This window comes from Drosophila tropicalis, unplaced genomic scaffold (assembly GCF_018151085.1).
Source record: "Drosophila tropicalis isolate 14030-0801.00 unplaced genomic scaffold, ASM1815108v1 contig_845, whole genome shotgun sequence".
Classification (NCBI taxonomy): domain Eukaryota; kingdom Metazoa; phylum Arthropoda; class Insecta; order Diptera; family Drosophilidae; genus Drosophila; species Drosophila tropicalis.
The window spans coordinates 8913741-8932031 of record NW_027173338.1 but is presented as its reverse complement, the minus strand read 5'-3'; the positions used below and the strand labels follow the sequence as shown (position 1 = coordinate 8932031).

At 35.4% G+C, this 18291-nt stretch overlaps 5 protein-coding genes across 6 annotated transcripts in view; 3 read left to right on the top strand and 2 right to left on the bottom strand.

Annotated features, from left to right (window-relative positions):
* Positions 1 to 18291, bottom strand: part of B4 — a 53846-nt gene that overhangs the window by 20743 nt on the left and 14812 nt on the right. For both annotated transcript variants that reach the window (XM_068294181.1, XM_068294182.1), the window contains exon 3: positions 10415 to 10557. The gene's annotated coding sequence lies outside the window, so the exon portion shown is untranslated. The remainder of the gene's footprint in view (positions 1 to 10414; positions 10558 to 18291) is intronic.
* On the top strand, positions 5316 to 6237 carry LOC137580812 (uncharacterized). Its single transcript, XM_068294935.1, has 2 exons — positions 5316 to 5708; positions 6079 to 6237. Exons 1-2 carry the CDS (start codon positions 5316 to 5318, stop codon positions 6235 to 6237), a joined length of 552 nt encoding a protein of 183 aa, XP_068151036.1.
* LOC137580810 (uncharacterized) lies at positions 8030 to 8477 on the top strand. The gene is made up of 2 exons (XM_068294932.1): positions 8030 to 8266; positions 8322 to 8477. The coding sequence occupies exons 1-2, from the start codon at positions 8030 to 8032 to the stop codon at positions 8475 to 8477; spliced, it is 393 nt and encodes a 130-aa protein (XP_068151033.1).
* Positions 8955 to 9637, top strand: LOC137580809 (uncharacterized). Its single transcript, XM_068294931.1, has 3 exons — positions 8955 to 9023; positions 9086 to 9406; positions 9467 to 9637. Exons 1-3 carry the CDS (start codon positions 8955 to 8957, stop codon positions 9635 to 9637), a joined length of 561 nt encoding a protein of 186 aa, XP_068151032.1.
* Positions 11089 to 11433, bottom strand: LOC137580806 (uncharacterized). The gene has a single exon (XM_068294927.1). The coding sequence runs from the start codon at positions 11431 to 11433 to the stop codon at positions 11089 to 11091; it is 345 nt and encodes a 114-aa protein (XP_068151028.1).

Sequence of the window (18291 nt, the reverse complement as noted above, 5' to 3'; positions counted from 1 at the left end):
CGAAAACAGTGACTTTGATCAATATCTTCGTTATTTCCTATGATTGTAGGCCTTTCTTTCTCAAGCTTAAGCCTTTTTAGATAAAACGTTCTTCCACATTGATGGCTAATAGGTAAGAATGGAGTTACCAAAAAAGTTGCAAGGGTATACAAACTTTGACGCGGTCGAAGTTAGCCCCGGCCCTCTGGTTTTTTGTATTTTTTGTATATTTTTTTTTTTGTTCAAGTCACCATGGAGCCATGGGTAAAGACCTTGCCACAAAATGCGGGTTTCTTTTTTTTTTTCTTTGGCTCTGAGGCGGCAGGCGTAGCCAAGGAACTTACCTCCTGCTGTTTCTCAACTAAAACATTTGGCCAACTCATACTCGGAGTAGCACTAATACTTCTTCTGACGAAAACATAAACCAAAAGTAATAAAGTAAAGGTTGTCATAAGAAGAAGAAAAGAAAAAGAAAAAACGCAGCCGCTGGCCCAGTCCCCAATTATGTTTTAAGGCGATAAACTAAATTATTCTTGCAGTCAGCATAAAATAAGTATAAGAAGAAAATACCGGAAGTTGAAATGTCGGATGGCCGATCTAGATATACTCTTTTTGAATAGAATTCCGAATAGTGGGAAATACATATATATATTTCCACCACAGACTTTTCATTTGAAGGCATCTTTAAATTTCATTTCATTTGGAAGTCTCTACTGCTCAAGAATTATTAATTTTAGATAGAAGTTACTTTTAAATATAATTATCAATCATTTTTGGTATTGGATTTAGACTTTATCATAACATTAAATATTTAAATTTTAATCACTACATGGAATATCAAAAAATACTTTTATTTGTTTTTAAGTTCAAAATATTTATATTTTTTTGATTAATTTTTAAGACTCAAGGTTGTAAACAAAAAAATTAATTGTGAAATTTAAGTAAAATTATAAAAATGTTCATTATTATTCATTTTTCTCGCTACTTTTTCAAGCAGTGTCTTTAAAATTAATTGTATAGACTGCTTTATTAAATTTTCTCTATAAAGGAAAACAGACGAACTAGAAGATTTTAAGGTCGTCCTTTCCACAGTCTATTAATTGCATCATCATAACTTTAAAAGGTCTTAAGATGAATTCAAGTCGAAGTTATAGTCATCTCATTGGCAAAATAGTTCAGATTAACATTAATTTAAAAAGTTTTCTCGTTTAACCCAAAGAATTATGATTTAGAATCTATATTATCGTTATTATGCTATAGCGTGATGACATATTCGAATAAGTCATTTAGGTAAAGGATGAATACAAAGAGTAACCCTTTCACTATGTTTAGACACTCCATATTCAATAGATTACTTCTTTTTTTTTTTAATCACATTTATATAAAATTTATATGTATTTGCAGATTTTCATTTGCGTATCTTATAAATACAAATTAAACCAAGAAATGCTGAGAATATATTTAAATAACAAAAGGGGAAATGGGGATTTGTGTTGGTGGTTAAACTAATCCCAAAGCCACTCCAATGGAAGATAGGAGAAGATGTTGCCTCAAGAATGCCAACACTTTAAGGCTTTGCCCAAAAGTGAAAAACATTTTTTGACAAATTTATGATGATGGAATTTTAAGTGATTTTTAACGAGTGTTTGCTGACAAGGGATGGAGTGGTGGGGAGAGATGATGGAGTTGAGCGAATCTTTTGAACAGATGGAATAGTTGTTGTCGCTTTTGCTGGTTTACATCTATTAATAAAAATTAAATTGCTTACTTAAATAAACAAGTGAGCGAAAGAGATGCAGAGTACCAAATGAGGGTGCAATCAGGTGCAGCAAAATGGATGGAAAGGGGTGAAGGCTTACCAACAAAAAAAATAGAAGAAACCAAAAAAAGAAGGGGAGCCCACCCATTTAGATGGCAGGCAAACATTTATGAATTTATGTTGAAACCTCTCCCTGGCGGTCATCCCCGGCCGCACTCCCCTCCCGCTGCCGTACACATTCTCGACACACCATAAAGTTAACAAAAGGCCCATTTGGCTGCTGCTGTTGCCAAATCGGTGCCTGCGTGCAGCATTTTGCTGGACCTCGATGCGGGTGTGGTGGGTGCGATGTGAAGAGGCGTCTGTGACGGCGGCACCTGTGCAACCAACTGTAAAATTTATTGATTGCACAAATAGGCTCAGTCAGGGCCAGCAACCGAGTGAGCAAGAGAGAAAGAGACCGACCGAGCCCCTAAAATATTACATCCAACGCCATCAACTCCAACATAAAGCACCACAAGCGCTGCTTCACCCTCAGAATCGTTTTGCATCCATCTAAGTTTGTGTGCCTACATGATGCACACAGACAGACATCGAAAATATACATACATAAGTAGGAGCGGTTTCTATAATTACAGACAAATCAAGCGAACAATGTGTAGGTCGTTCAGTGAATTTCACTCTGAACATTAACACTTCCATTCCCTACAAATTGTGTTCCTTTAGATGTTTTGAATATGAAGAAACAAACCACAGGTTGAGATTCTGAAGATCGATGGATCTTCTCGACAATCTTTTATAAGATGAAGGCATCTATATAAAAATCTCCTGATATAATGTTTACCAACAAAAGACATGTATAAATCGAAAGGTATTTATCGACTTACAAGCCAATAATCGAAAGACAACTTTGGAAAGTTACCAAACTTTACTTAGTAGGCACTCTTAACTATAAGTATTAAGATTACAACACAATAAATAAATTAAAAGATGTTTTGGATTACTGGCAAGTTTCATAGTTTTGATTCAAAGATCTTAAACTTCAAAATCTCAGACATAATCGTTATGTTTCTGAAGCCAAAAATAGTTATACATCTTTTGAATTTCGAAATATATACTATATCTTTTCGCGCTTGTTAAAATTTGCAAATATTTTCCAGATATTCACTTTACTTAAGCTTGGACAAATACCTCATTTTTTTAATGCAATCCATGCAATTGTTTGTCAATTCTTTAGCACTGGGTACTACCTCTCAACAAATCTCACACCCATCTGACTGACAATTTATTGGCATCGCCCACTATATGTATAGTATTTGTTGGTTCTTTTGCTGCATTCTCTATTCGTGCGTATGATTGACATGAATTTTCATTGAATTATTAATTATGTAATGCGAAACCAATCGTCCACAATTTGCATACACAATGAGCCTCACACGCGCACACAAAGGCTAATTAAGGTCTGCACTGCTGTTGAAGCTTCTCGTTTTGTGTTCTTGACTCGGTGGCTCCGGTCGATACATACGTGGGATGAGAAGAGCGTTGGGGGAGAGGTGGGCAAAATGAAAATTGCAGAAAATTTGCATAACATTTAAAATGCAACAACTAGAGTTAAATACAAAAGTGGAGAGGCGTTAGAGATTGCAGGAGCATGATGGAGTATGAGGCGGTAGTTAGTTGTGGACTGCACTGTATTCTTATGTGGGTGGTGGTTATATTTAAAAAACTAAAAAAAAAACAAACCATTATTATATGCAAAAAGGGAATATTAACTGAGAGTGCAAAGAGAGGCGTTGGGTGTTCTAGCATTTGCAAAAGTCCATTTCTGTTCCAAAATTAATAGTCATTATATGAATAACTGAGTACCCGGTTGCAAAATTACATGAAATCATTGTTATTGTAAAATTATTTTACATACATATAATGCGTTTGTTTTTTTGTAGCAACTATCTTCATTGGGAAAATGTTCATACTTTGTCGGCCACACTGAGAAAATTTCTTAGTTTTGAATCTTTTTTCATCAACTTTCAGTCATTAGGGTTCTTATCATAACAAAAGAAGAGGACTTTTCCAACACTTTATGACTAGGCTAGCGTTTGCAATCAAAAAAACATGAGTTTGTCCCATCTATGTGTTCTATGGTTAGTGGTATTATCATACATTGAAATTGATTTAAAATTTGTAGAAAAAAGGTGAAACCAAAGTGGATATTATTATTGATAAAGATGGAAACTCTCTATAGCTTGACAATTGGAATAGGAAGATCTATGAGAAAGACACTTTAAAACGACTTCAACAAACTAAGAATTCATAAAATAAGAAGTTTATAATATTCATAGAATAATCAATTTAAGGGAAATTATCATTTATCAAGTTGAATAATTTGAATAACATATATCGAGTAAATATTAAAATATTGGATTAGTCCAAAACAAAGTAATTCATATCAACTTTCTACATTATGCAATCAAATAATTAGTTGAAAAAACAAAGTTATACATACATATGTATGTATATGTATGTATGTATGTATGTTTGTATTCAATGAACTACTTGTTTTGTTAAATATGGTCACTTTCATTTCTTGGCAAACGCCTTGGGTCTCCATGAAGTCTGTAAGTTACAATAAACCATTCCTTCATCAAAAACAAAATGGAAAAAAGCGAAAAAAAATAATATACCAAGAAGAAAGAAAATGTTTTTACTGTTGAATAAGCAAAATCTTTGGCAAAAACTTGCTCACGTTTTTGATTGAGACTGTTTGTTACCATTTTAGCCCGTCTGGGAATCCATACAAAACCCAAGGCACTACCCACACACATACGTCCAAAAGTATAAGGACAGAAAGGAAGAAGGAAAGGGTTGGCGGAAGAGAGAAGAAAAAAAACCCTGGTGCAAATGTTTACATAATATGGACCGCACATCACAGTTACCAAACTGAAGAAACTGCAGTCGGCTGACTCTCCAGATTCCAGACTGTAGGTGTTATGTTTGAACTACACTCGACTGGCTGGCTGGTGTAGCTTCACTTTGCCTTTACTCTCATTTTTATTCGGTTTTGTGTTTTTCTTCTTCTCCTTTTGCTTTCTGCAGCCTTTCTACATTATGCCTTTTCATCCTTTTTGTTATTTTTTTGTAGCACTCGGCGACAACGATGCTGGCGTTATTAACATTTCTGTTGACATCCTTTGGCTTGCGTTTCATTCTGGCTTCTCAACTCAATCTTGTCATAAGAAGAAACATTTTCATTTTACTTTTGTGCATACATTTTGAACACCCATACACATACCGTCTCCAACCACCCCCCACCCAAACCCCATGGTAGCCCATGAAACAAAAATTATATACCAAGCCAAATACATAAACGCAAATACATGTATGTATATATGCATATGGGTATCACATTACGACTTGAAAGATAACCTTAATTAGATCTACTTAAAAAGCCATTAGACCCATCATTATATAACTGATATTTAGATCATTTTTGCATTAGTCAACCCAATTTGGTTAGTTGGACTTGGACTATTCAATTGTGAACTGCTTTACTTTGGTGATATTCCCCTGGAGATAGATAATGTCATCTACTCGAAAGTTAATCTACAAAGTGTCCTTTATATTTGTCAGCAGCCTCTCCTGCTGTCTGGCTGCCTATTTAGTTCGTGTTGATCATTTCAATTTCCATGTCGATGATCCTCTTATTATTATTTCACAAAGTGCGGTCGTTGAACAGGATGTAAATCGAAGTTATCTATCGGGACATTTGTTGTTTAGTGAACCCTTAAACGATATTGTTCTGCAAACCTCTCTGGATATTAATCGCCCGAAATTGCCGCGAATGCGTTTATTCGATGTACGTTTGCAAATTTGCCACATCATGAATAATGGCTACAAAAATAAATTTGTGCGACAATTTTACAATAATTTTGCATCGTTTGTCAATGAGAATGTAACATGTCCTGTCAAGCCGGTATGTAAACAACAAAAAAAAACCAACTATCCCAAAGATAGCTGTGCCTAGGTCTTAAAAATCGTTTAAATAATAAGATGAATACCTGAATACTTTATTATGTTGAGCTGTTAGTGGCCAGTCAATCTAGCAATACAATTTGCAAACTTTAATTATTAAAAAAATATTGACAAATATTCTATCGATAGTTTACTCCAACGATAGCTTGAAAAACGTCATTCACTATCGATAGTTTGCCACCTCTAATAACTATTCGATTAAATATGTTCATATAAATTCATTTTCCGTGCACTCTTTCTATAATTTCAATAACTTCATTTAAATATATATATATATATTTTTTTCAATTTGACTTTTGACCAATTTTCAGCACTTTAATTACACCCTAAATCGCGCCTATGTGGATGATGATGTGTTTCCCGATTTTCTACCTGAATGCACTTATCGCATGAAATTGATTTTCCAACACAAATCAAAGACTTTGGCACACATACAACTCGATGGCCGATTGAGCAAGGCAATTAAATAATTATTAATTTTTTATGTACGTCTGAATTGTACGAATAAGCATGAAAAATACAAATTGTTTAATAAACTTTAAGCATTTCGTATTTTTTGCAATGTTTTTGCATTGTGTTAGTCAACGAAAATATTCCGCTATGGCTGGTTGGTTTCTATTCAGCTTATTTCTATTGATTGGTCTAACGACGGCCTCAGAATCTCGCAACTTTCGTATTCTATTCGATCAGTTTGAAATCAAGCCAAAAGCATCCGAAGATATAATCAAAGATTGCACTTCTCAATTAATGCAAATTGAGAATCGTAGTTATATCAATGCCCATTTAGCATTGCTACGAAATGTTGATAAAATAAATGCTAGAGCTTATTTAGACTTTTGGAAGAGTCGGACAACAAATAAGATTCGTCTCTATAATCTCAATGTGGATGCTTGTCTATTTCTGGGCACTGGACATAAAAATCGTTTATTTAGCATGTTTACCAAGACTTTTCAACAACATTTAAATGCTAAACTTCTGTGCCCTTTTAAGGCGGTAAGTGCGTGAAAATTCAAAAAGTTAAAAAAAATGCTATTTTCTTAAAATGTTACTTTCAGAATTTCAACTATACTTTGACTAAATGGTATATAGATGAGCGGGAATTTCCTACGTATGTACCTGAAGGCAAATTCAAAGGTTTAATTGATATAATCGGGGAAAACCAAGCAAATTTGCGTGTTAAATATCATGGTAGGGTAATACCCAATAAAATGTTGTCCTAGATTTGATTAACTATTGAACGAGTTGGCAGAAATTTCTCTAAGTCACTTCCCACACCTTTGGGGTTAAAAGCCATTAAAAGGAGTGCAATTCAAGACACCATTGAACACTAAGAGTGAGTTAAACTTCAAACTGAAATGGGCTTCCTTAAATGCTTTTTAATGACTGATGATTTATGTATGTATTGATGTTAGTTGATAGGTTTTTTGAACAGCTGTTCGAAATTCCTCAGATATCTATCTAGAAAGCAAACAATAAATTATAAACTGCTAAACTTTAAGAGTTTTAAAAGAATTTGAAGAGACGAGAATACCCTAACTGAACCCTTCACGAAGCTTCATGCGGAAAACCCTGTGGTTCAGCGACACTTGTTAACCCTAGGGAACTAAAGCGTCTAGCCAAGGGATGGTTTGGCAAACTGAAGATTTCGTGGCTGCCTTCTTTTAAAAACTAATCCAGAAAAAACCTCTTTAATAAGTTTTACATTAATAACTAAAGAAAAGAGAAAATAGATATTTCCATACGTAAAAAATCTCCGATAAAGTATTGCCAATATGTGAGGGGAAATTCCTCTAAAGATAAACTTTAAAAACAACATAGACACAAATATGTATATAAATATATATATATTTATATATATTGGGTTAAAAATAAAATAGTTATATTACATATATAGTTATATTTAACCATTCGTTTGTAGACAATAATGCTCCTAGATTTATCTTTTTCGTAGTACTGATGGGTAATTAGCATGATATATAAATACATAGATCAGTCGCTGATATCAATTAGTTCAAGCAAACAAATATGGATAATTGTTTACCGAAATATTTATAAAAACCAAGAACAAATTTTGATTGAGTCATTTAAAATAAACTTTTAGACATGGCCGGTTGTGTTTTTTGGTTGTTCTTATCGCTTTTCCTCAGCGCCGTCTATATAATAAGTTGTGAACAGCGCAATTATCGCATCATTTTCGACGACGTCAATATTCAGCATTGGGCTCCCGATTTAGTCGAAGTTTTAAAATATGAATTAATTCAGATGAACAATCGCAGTTACATAAGTGGACATTTGATTTTGCGGAAAAATATTGAACGAATTGATGTGCGTACTAGACTACAAGTGGCAAGACCTCATGGCAAAAAGAAAAAATTCTACGACGTTCGATTGGAAGGATGTCAATTTCTGAAAACTGTGCACTCAAATCGTCTTCTCAATATATTTTCAAATAGTTTCAGGAAGCACACAAATCAGAATTTAACATGTCCGATTAAAGCGGTAAGTGGAATATTGGCTTTTTGAAAGAGAATAACAATTTGATTAACTTTTTTAGCACCTTAATTATACCATGGACAATTGGTTTATGGACGAACAGGATTTCCCATCGTATGTTCCAGCTGGCGCTTTTGATACCCTCACTGAATATTTTATGCGAAAGAATATGGTATTTCGTATTACTGTCAATGGTCGAATAGTTTTGCTCAATTAATTGGCGATTTTGTAGTGATAAAATCGTATTAGGCTATTTCGCATAAAATTTTCCATGGTAACAATAAAAATTTTTTGGGTGGTTCCGCTTAAATTGTTGATTTGATAAGCCGCAACAGGAAATTGTTGGGTCTATTTACTTAATTGCCTAAGAGTACTTTGTATATTTAAACGAAATACTCGGTATGTTTAAAAAAAAAAAAAATTGTGAACTTTAAGTCGCTTTATTTTCCCCGATTGCTTAGTTCCAGCTTTGAAAACTAATATAATCCTAACGAAACCCAGTTGTAGTTCCCAACTAGTTTAGGCTTATACTTGTTGCCTTCAATTATTAGCAACGGATCTATTCATTCCCAAGTTTAATCAAAATGAAACGCAAATTTAAAATACATCAAAAACACATTAAAATGTTTTACATACTTTTGAAATTATCGAAATGCTTAGATGAGGAATTAGTAGTAACTTAAAAGCTATTGAAATGACTGGAACGTTCTTGTTTTCTGCTCTCGTAATCGGCTTTGGCATATTGTTAGAGGTGGAGGCAAAGGTTTGTGCTTTAATAAGATTTATGGTTACCTTAATCATTGATTCAATTTAACCACCCATAAGATCAATGCTTACTTTACCAAAGTGGAGTGTATAAATCAATGGCCGGAACTAATGCCAAATCTTAGTTGCTACTCAAATCGCTCTCTCAATGGGGAGAGTGGTTCATTTTCTGCAGAGTTCACACTTACTGAAAATATTAAGGAGCTAAGTGGAATTTATATAGTTGGCATTCAACGAGGCAAGGTAGTAACAAATTATACAGCACTGGAAATGAATTTCTGTGTGGCCTTGGAGACAGTGCAAAATAATCATCTACTTAGAATGATTGCCGATGAGTTGCGTCGAGTTGGAAATTTCCCCTTACAATGTCCGTTTAAAAAGGTAAGTAAGCAGTTTGAATAGATATTGATTTATTCTAATCGGAATCTTCTTTAATCATAGAAACATCGTTATTATTTAAAGGACTATAGAATCGATCCAAAGCTAATTCCAAGCTATACACCAGATTTGAACTTTGTAACGGATTGTGTGATTGCTACACAGAAACGCACCATATTCCGTTTTAAGACATATGGAAGAATCTTTAAGAAATCTGGAAAATCTGGAAAATAATCATAGTCATAAAGCACCAATATTTTGATAAGACAGATATTATTAACGGTTGTGTATTTAATTAAAAGCAAAAGGATTAACTTGAGAGACCAAGTTATTGGAAGACTAAATGTTAAACTGTGTATCGATCGAATGGAAAACTTTTAAATTCATCGATAATTCAAAAGATCTCTTATGTCATCCTCATCAAAGAAAGCACAATTAAGCTTCACTCTCAAATTCGATATGTATGTATGCATATTATTTTCTCTGGTTATTCTGCAACAAACAAAAACAAAAAAAAAAAAAAAAAAAAAAAAAAATGGAAGAAAAACTTGATTACACGTGCGCTAATTTAGTTGCACGCGAAAACATGCGCGTAATCAAAACGCTCGCTGAAGTGCCAGGCCAGACCCTCTCGAACCACACCTCCTGCCGACAGACCAAACCATTCCTCGAATCTTTAACCCGTTGACGTTGGAAATTGGAGTTCACGGCATGTGCATGTTACCGGTTGTTGGCCCTGGGCGCGTTCAGAGGCGCACACCAATTTAATTTATATATAAACATACGTATATGCATATATGTACATGTGTGTGTGTGTGTGTCTGTATGTATACTCATCCTTAGCGCACACGGTAATATGCAATGGCAGCAGCGCGCAAAAAAGTATGCAATAAATTTTTAATTTAAATCAAGCCATCACCCCCAACTGGTTCGATGGGGAGTTTTGGGTAATGAAGAGAGAAGGCAAGTGACAGGAGCCGGGGGGAGACAAAACATATGAATGCAACTTACCTTTCTCTCTGTTTTGCTGTCCCTGTCTGTGTCTCCGCCTCAATTTATGGCAAGCACTTTTGGGTAATTTTGTATTGTCACTCTCTGCGTTTAAAGGCTAAAGACAACAACATTATGATGCCGCAGGATCTAAGGATCAAAAACTGAAATAAACGAAAAGCCGAATAATAATTAATTTTAGTCAAAATATTAATTTTTTTTGAAATGTGTTCATGGGAATCATATCTTTTAAAAAGTTTGAATAGAATCCTGATTTAAGAATGGCTTAAAATTATATTTTTTTTGTTTTACATATACAGAATTGAAAAGAACACAAAGTTATGAATCTCCAAACTTTTTATTTAAATTCTACTTTTATTGTGTAGGCTTAAAACTTGGCTAAAACCACAAAAGTTTCAAGGAATAAGTTTGAAATATTTGAAAAGTATCAACAAGTCGACGGTTTCTTTTTAATGCTAAAAAATATTTCAAGCAATAGGTAAACGAATTTAAAAAGATCGAGTGATAAAAATAAATTCATATAAATATTTCCCATATGTATGTATGTATATATGAAACAAATATTGGTTTCGTATTAGCCCTAATAAGTTAAAGACCTTTTTTAGGACCTCCAAAAATTCTTTTCTAAATAAATATACAAATTCAAACATTACACTTTTTTTTTTTATAAATTTCTATTCCATCTTATCGACATCAATTCGTACCAAGGAGCACAATTCTTGTAGCATTTTATTCGAAGACTCCATTTCGGTGCGTAGTTTGGTCATGGCGACTTTCATGCGGTCAATGCGAACATCGCCCGCTTTCAGCTTCACCTCCTGGGAGGCTGTGAAATCTGTGGCATTCCGTTGACTCCTTGGACGTTGTCCACGATTTCGATTTGGATTCTGAATACGTATGGTATTAGCCTGAACGGGTAAGCCTAAAGTTCTGTTCGTTTGACTGGTGCTGGCTTCCACATGGTCATGGTGTCCAGAGCTTGTTGTGACGCAAAGCTTTTTAGTTCTCGTTTCCGGCATTTTGCTGTGGCCCAGTGGTGTGATGTGAATTAAGGTAACAGAAATTTTGTTTGCCAAAATTTGGTTGGTTGAGACGACGAAAATGTGCGAAGCGTATCGAAACGTTTCAAATGAGAAATTTTTTACTTTAATTTTAATATGACACAATAAGCAACGTTTGCTGCCCGTCGGCATAGTTAAGAGGAGAAGAGGAGTTCGAGGGTGACTGAGTGGGTTGGGGGTGAAGTGTAGAGGCGGCAACATATGTGCGTTGGAGCATACCAATGAACTTTAATTACAATTAACCGCAAATGATGTAGCGACGGCGGTGACGGTGGCTTGCGGTCAGGTCAGGCAGCCAGAAAGAACAACAAGTTAAAATGAAGCAAGTAAGTCGACTAGTCGACTTGGGTATACCATACACCTGGTGAAACAAATATTTCAAATTTCGAAGACCAAATGTATGTCTATTAAATTGTTTTTACATGTCTTATACTATGTGCTATCTCGCTCACTCTACAAACACACGAGCACTCTAGCGCCGCTACTAGCCAACGTCCAATTCTGGCCTTGTGGACCGCGTAGTAAAATACGTTCATACGCATATTTTACATGTTTCTAGTCCGATTTCAATAAAATTTGGTAGTTTGGTAGAAATGGATAAGATTAATTAGTCTGCCAAATTTAAATGCGATAGTCAAAAAACTAAAGGAGGAAATCGTTTTTTTCTAAATTATGGAGGCGGAAGTGGGCGTGGCAAAATGTGAAAATATCTAAATTCTCTGCGCATACTATGCCAGTATACATACTAAATTTGGTGACTTTAGCTTTGTTAGTTTTTGATAAAATCAGTTTTGTTTAATTTACGGGGGCGGAAGTGGGCGTGGCAAAATGTTTAAATAGCCAATATCTGCGCGTCTATTAAGCTAGTCTACATACTAAATTTGATGTCGGTAGCTATCATAGTTTTTAAGGAAATCACTTTTATGTAAATTCCGGGGGCGGAAGGGGGCGTGGCAAAAAGTTTAAACAATTAGTTTCTGCGCGCTAACTAACCGAGCATATAAACCAAATTTGATGTCTCTAGCTATTATACTTTTTAAGAAAAACAGTTTTGTGTGATTCCTGGGGGCGTAAGGGGGCGTGGCAAAAAGTTTGAACAGTTAATTTCTGCGCACTAACTAATCGGGTATACAAACTAAATTTGATGTCTCTAGCTGTCATACTTTTTAAGAAAAACAGTTTTATGTGATTCCTGGGGGCGTAAGGGGGCGTGGCCGAAATTCCAATTAATGCTGAACATGTGCATACTACACGAGTATACATACCAAATTTGGTGGCTCTAGCTCTTATAGTCTCCGAGATCTGCGTGTTCATACAGACGGACGGACGGACGGACGGACGGACGGACGGACGGACGGACGGACGGACGGACGGACGGACGGACGGACAGACGGACATGGCTAGATCGACTCGGCTGTTGATCCTGATCAAGAATATATATACTTTATAGGGTCGGAGAAGCTTCCTTCTGCCTGTTACATACATTTTGGCGACTTTAATATACCATTTCACCCTATGGGTGTATGGTATAATGATAAAGAATGATTGCGTGTATGAAGGCAAAGTGCGGGCGGCTGGTGAGAAATTTTATAAGGTCCGGCTAACGACTGGCGAATGCTCTGGATGACCCCATGTGAAATTCATAAAATTTAAAGACAACGAATAATGGATTTATTTTTAAATATCTAATTAATCACTTTTGGCTTCACATTTTGTGTCTATTTTAAGTGATTTTAGGTCCCTCTTTTGCTTCGAAAATTAAAATTTTTAAACTATTTTAGCCACTCTCACTTCTTCCATGATTCTTGTGAACCTTGATCACTTTTTCAGTCCTTTTTTCGCTTTGCCTAGCCGCTTTCTCTTTTGTCAATGATCGTCCTTTGATGTTTATCTTACCTATAATTTCTATATTTTCTCCAGCTTTTCATCTTCTGCACTTATTCGATATTTAATCTTTGTAGACATTTTTCTTTATAATTGTTTTCTGTTTTTGTTTTATTTTTAACAAAAATCTTTATTAATAATTTCTATTTTAATTACTTTGTAATATAATTTGTTTATTCTTCTAGCTTCTCTTGTCATTCTCTTTTACTACCAATTTTTTTCGCTTAACTTTTTTTTTCTTGGTTTTTTCTAAAGTTTTTTCTGTTTCTGTTTGTGCTAACTTTCTTTTTTAAAAGTTCATTTGTTCTATTTTTCCTTCATTTTCCTTCACCTTGTGAACTTTTCCTATATTTTTTTACGAATATTCTTCTTACTTTGTGCAAAAAATGTGTATGCAAGTTTGCAAATGAAGTGTGAATTTTACATTTTCATTGGGTTTTCTGATTAAATTCATTTATGCATTATTTGTTTTATTTTGATTTGTTTACTTAATATCTTTTGCTTAATTGCATTAACGTTTTCTAAATGTGAACAAAAAAAAAAAAAACTGAAAATAAAATGATTTATTCATAGATTTGTCACTTTACTGTTGGGAAATTGCCCTTAATTTGTTGCAACGAAAAATTATATTTTGAGAATGAGTTTTATGTATAATTTTATGCCCAACGGATGCGGTCACGCCTCGTGGAAGGAAAGACATTATATATTTAATATTCTTGGCCAGTAATGGAAATGACTTTTTATTCCCCAATCACACAATTGCAGGGTATGCGAATACATACAATATAAAAAAGGAGAACATAAACATATTAAAATATAAGAAGGAGACCTGAGTCAGAGTACGAGTTGGAGTCCGAGTTGTATTCAGAATAAGAGCCTGGCCACTTGGGAGGACATGCTATGGTTGGTCGGCTCAACTTCTGCCCTTCTCTTTCTCACTCTATATCTCTCTCCGTGGGGGCACGGGCTTGCAATTAATTAAAAATACATGCAACGTGAATGGCCCCAGACATCCTGTTGGCTCTTTTTCTGTTTGTGCGCTGACTCTCTCTCTCTCTCTCTCTTTCACTCTGTCTCTTATAACACGAAGCACAAAAAAATATGCTGCATTAATTTGACCGCAAAATAAGCAAAGTATCCGGCCGGACTACATGGCATGACAAGGCACAAAACTATAACCAATGAAGCAAGTAAGTCGACTAGTCGACTTGGGTATACCATACACCTGGTGAAACAAATATTTCAAATTTCGAAGACCAAATGTATGTCTATTAAATTGTTTTTACATGTCTTATACTATGTGCTATCTCGCTCACTCTACAAACACACGAGCACTCTAGCGCCGCTACTAGCCAACGTCCAATTCTGGCCTTGTGGACCGCGTAGTAAAATACGTTCATACGCATATTTTACATGTTTCTAGTCCGATTTCAATAAAATTTGGTAGTTTGGTAGAAATGGATAAGATTAATTAGTCTGCCAAATTTAAATGCGATAGTCAAAAAACTAAAGGAGGAAATCGTTTTTTTCTAAATTATGGAGGCGGAAGTGGGCGTGGCAAAATGTGAAAATATCTAAATTCTCTGCGCATACTATGCCAGTATACATACTAAATTTGGTGACTTTAGCTTTGTTAGTTTTTGATAAAATCAGTTTTGTTTAATTTACGGGGGCGGAAGTGGGCGTGGCAAAATGTTTAAATAGCCAATATCTGCGCGTCTATTAAGCTAGTCTACATACTAAATTTGATGTCGGTAGCTATCATAGTTTTTAAGGAAATCACTTTTATGTAAATTCCGGGGGCGGAAGGGGGCGTGGCAAAAAGTTTAAACAATTAGTTTCTGCGCGCTAACTAACCGAGCATATAAACCAAATTTGATGTCTCTAGCTATTATACTTTTTAAGAAAAACAGTTTTGTGTGATTCCTGGGGGCGTAAGGGGGCGTGGCAAAAAGTTTGAACAGTTAATTTCTGCGCACTAACTAATCGGGTATACAAACTAAATTTGATGTCTCTAGCTGTCATACTTTTTAAGAAAAACAGTTTTATGTGATTCCTGGGGGCGTAAGGGGGCGTGGCCGAAATTCCAATTAATGCTGAACATGTGCATACTACACGAGTATACATACCAAATTTGGTGGCTCTAGCTCTTATAGTCTCCGAGATCTGCGTGTTCATACAGACGGACGGACGGACGGACGGACGGACGGACGGACGGACGGACGGACGGACGGACGGACGGACGGACGGACGGACAGACGGACATGGCTAGATCGACTCGGCTGTTGATCCTGATCAAGAATATATATACTTTATAGGGTCGGAGAAGCTTCCTTCTGCCTGTTACATACATTTTGGCGACTTTAATATACCATTTCACCCTATGGGTGTATGGTATAAAAACGTATATTTTCTCAAGCGTTGCTAAATGCATTACACTCGAGGCGAGGCGAGGCGAGGCGACACGAGGTAAGAGAAGAGAAGGGGGCTTGGTTAAGTTTTCGGATTTAAGTGGTCAACATGTGCCATGAGTAGTCATCATAGCCATGCCCCTGATCCAAATGTTATCCTGCTCCTGTTGGTGACTGCTGCGTAAACTGCGTTCTTTTGTAAACAACATTCTCGTGGAAAGCAAATACCACTAGCAAAACCAAACAACAGATATACCAAGTGGAATAACAGAAAAAATGGGAAACTAAACTAAAGTTTCTTTTCAGGGCAAATGAAATTAGAAATACTCTATGTACTCTGATTCGCACGCTCATTTTAGCCCTTTGAAAATGGTTTATTCATTTAACCCTTTGGGTTTATAACATACAAAAATTAATGAGATGATTAACTTAATTTAAAGTTTAAGGTTGTCACTATGAAAATATCTAAAATGTTACAAAATATTTTATTGTGGTTAAGATACAAATTTAAGACCTGAGCTTAAAGTGATCTTATACTAAGGATCATCACATTTATAGCTCCCAAATGTATGCTAAGGCAATTAACTCAGGGCTTTCATTATTAAGATTGCGACTGGAGTTTGTATATTTATTTGTTTAAGTTCAGCTGGAAAAGTTTTCATATATTTTAAAATTCCGGACTGAAAACATGATGCATTTTCTATGTTTTAACAAACATTTAAAATTTAATTCATTGCTTGAACGGTTGTGCTATGTCAGACAGAAAATAGAGCATTAAGTGCATGAACGAAAGTTGTCCAAAAGAAAAGAAAGGACTTCAGACGAATGGTGATGCTCTGGACTGGCGTTTCACTAGCAACAACTTCATTAGGCAAGTGGCCGGGCCGGGCTGTGGTCCTGGCTCCAAACAGCCTGGTGCCGGGTGCCGCCTGAGTTTTGTCTACTTCTTTTTTATTGATTTTCTTAGCAATATTTCCATTACGGGGGGTTTTTCAGTTTGTTTGTTTTTATTGTTGTTTTTGCTTTTGTCTTGGGGACAACTCGCATATACCCATATACCCATATACACACACAGTGTGAAGCAGCAGAGTGTCAAATGCCATTAAATGTCAACTAACAGCAAGGAGCAGAAGGAAAGACAAACTCAAACCAATCCAAACGAACTAAGCACCCAAGTGGCCAGGTAGAAGTACCAGCTACTGATTGCCACAAAACTGAAAGAGAGATGACAGAGAAGAGACCCACAAGAAGAAGGAGAAGTAGGAGAAAATGTAGAAGGTTAAGCGGAAATTTCACTTACCTTTTACCATTCTCTGCATTTTTGCCATAGACAAGTGGCAAACATTTTGACAACGTTTTGACGACTCTTGGCAGGTGTAAGCGAGTATGACATGAACGTACATACAGCAACAAAAAAAGAAAAGAAAAAAATACAGAAACAACAAACAAACAGAAATAAAAACATGCATGAAAGTTTGTTTTCATCTGCCCCAACCCCTATTTATCGCTATCTTTGCCTACCTTCAATGTATCCACCTTTCAAACTAAAGTAGATGGTCAAAGTCAACAAGGGAAAACTAATCTAGGAATGGTTGTTGAAAAAGCCAAGATAAATACTAAAATAATGCATACAGAAACTACGAACCGAAATTAATTTGATTTTCGGGAATAGAGTTGACACATAAAGAAGTACTCCCCCTCCCAACCAATTGAAACTAAAAGTTTTATCGTTCTATGTAAACTATTTTGATGCAATAAATAAGCTGTTTCCATGCAAGACAAGAATACTTTTACTTATCTTTGCAGTAATTTGTAATTAGAAATCAAGTATAGTAGTTGATCCAGCATCTAAATTACTTAAATATAGACATAAATTTTGATAAATATTTCAATTGTCTTTTCCATTTCCAAAGCTTTAATTTTCCTTAATAAATGTTTTTTTTTCTCCCTTAACTATGCTCTTCTAACAAGCAATTGTCCTTTATAATAAGAAATTAATCCTTTAGATTAACATCTATAGGTATGTACATATATAAATATATATATGTGGTCAGAATTTACTTTTTCATAATTGTTTTCAAAAACTAGAATTCAACTTAATACACATTAAGATAGTAATAATAAATTGCCTTAGTTGTGTCTCAGCTGGCTATGTTCCATCCAACTGTCCCACATTGCCTAAGACTGGCCGAGAAATTATGGCAATAATGATAACATGCAGTGGGATGGGGAGGGTGGGGAGTTGTTGCAGAGGGTGTTAGAATGATGAAAATCCTAAATCTAGCCACGCACTAATTGAATGCATGCTGAGCAGGCTGGCAAGATGATGGCCAGAGAGACGGAGGGGCTGAAAGACCCCTCAGCATCCGCAAACTGCAGCCATGATAAACGAGGCAGGCCGAGGTTTCAGTGTAATAGGAAACAAACCAGCATTAAGGCAAAAATATCTCTAAACAAATATTATTTACGAGCCTCGAGGCTAGGGGCAAATTCAGAGTTAGTGTTGCCTTTGATTTTGGCA

What these genes read in the sequence shown, in the direction of transcription:
- LOC137580809 (XM_068294931.1), top strand. Translation starts at nt 8,955, where the DNA reads ATGACTGGAACGTTCTTGTTTTCTGCTCTCGTAATCGGCTTTGGCATA. An exon ending in TGTTAGAGGTGGAGGCAAAG is followed by an intron (nt 9,024 to 9,085) that starts GTTTGTGCTTTA and finishes ACCACCCATAAG; the next exon opens with ATCAATGCTTACTTTACCAA. An exon ending in TACAATGTCCGTTTAAAAAG is followed by an intron (nt 9,407 to 9,466) that starts GTAAGTAAGCAG and finishes CTTTAATCATAG; the next exon opens with AAACATCGTTATTATTTAAA.
- LOC137580806 (XM_068294927.1), bottom strand. Translation starts at nt 11,433, where the DNA reads ATGCCGGAAACGAGAACTAAAAAGCTTTGCGTCACAACAAGCTCTGGA.
- LOC137580810 (XM_068294932.1), top strand. Translation starts at nt 8,030, where the DNA reads ATGAACAATCGCAGTTACATAAGTGGACATTTGATTTTGCGGAAAAAT. An exon ending in TAACATGTCCGATTAAAGCG is followed by an intron (nt 8,267 to 8,321) that starts GTAAGTGGAATA and finishes TAACTTTTTTAG; the next exon opens with CACCTTAATTATACCATGGA.
- LOC137580812 (XM_068294935.1), top strand. Translation starts at nt 5,316, where the DNA reads ATGTCATCTACTCGAAAGTTAATCTACAAAGTGTCCTTTATATTTGTC. An exon ending in TAACATGTCCTGTCAAGCCG is followed by an intron (nt 5,709 to 6,078) that starts GTATGTAAACAA and finishes ACCAATTTTCAG; the next exon opens with CACTTTAATTACACCCTAAA.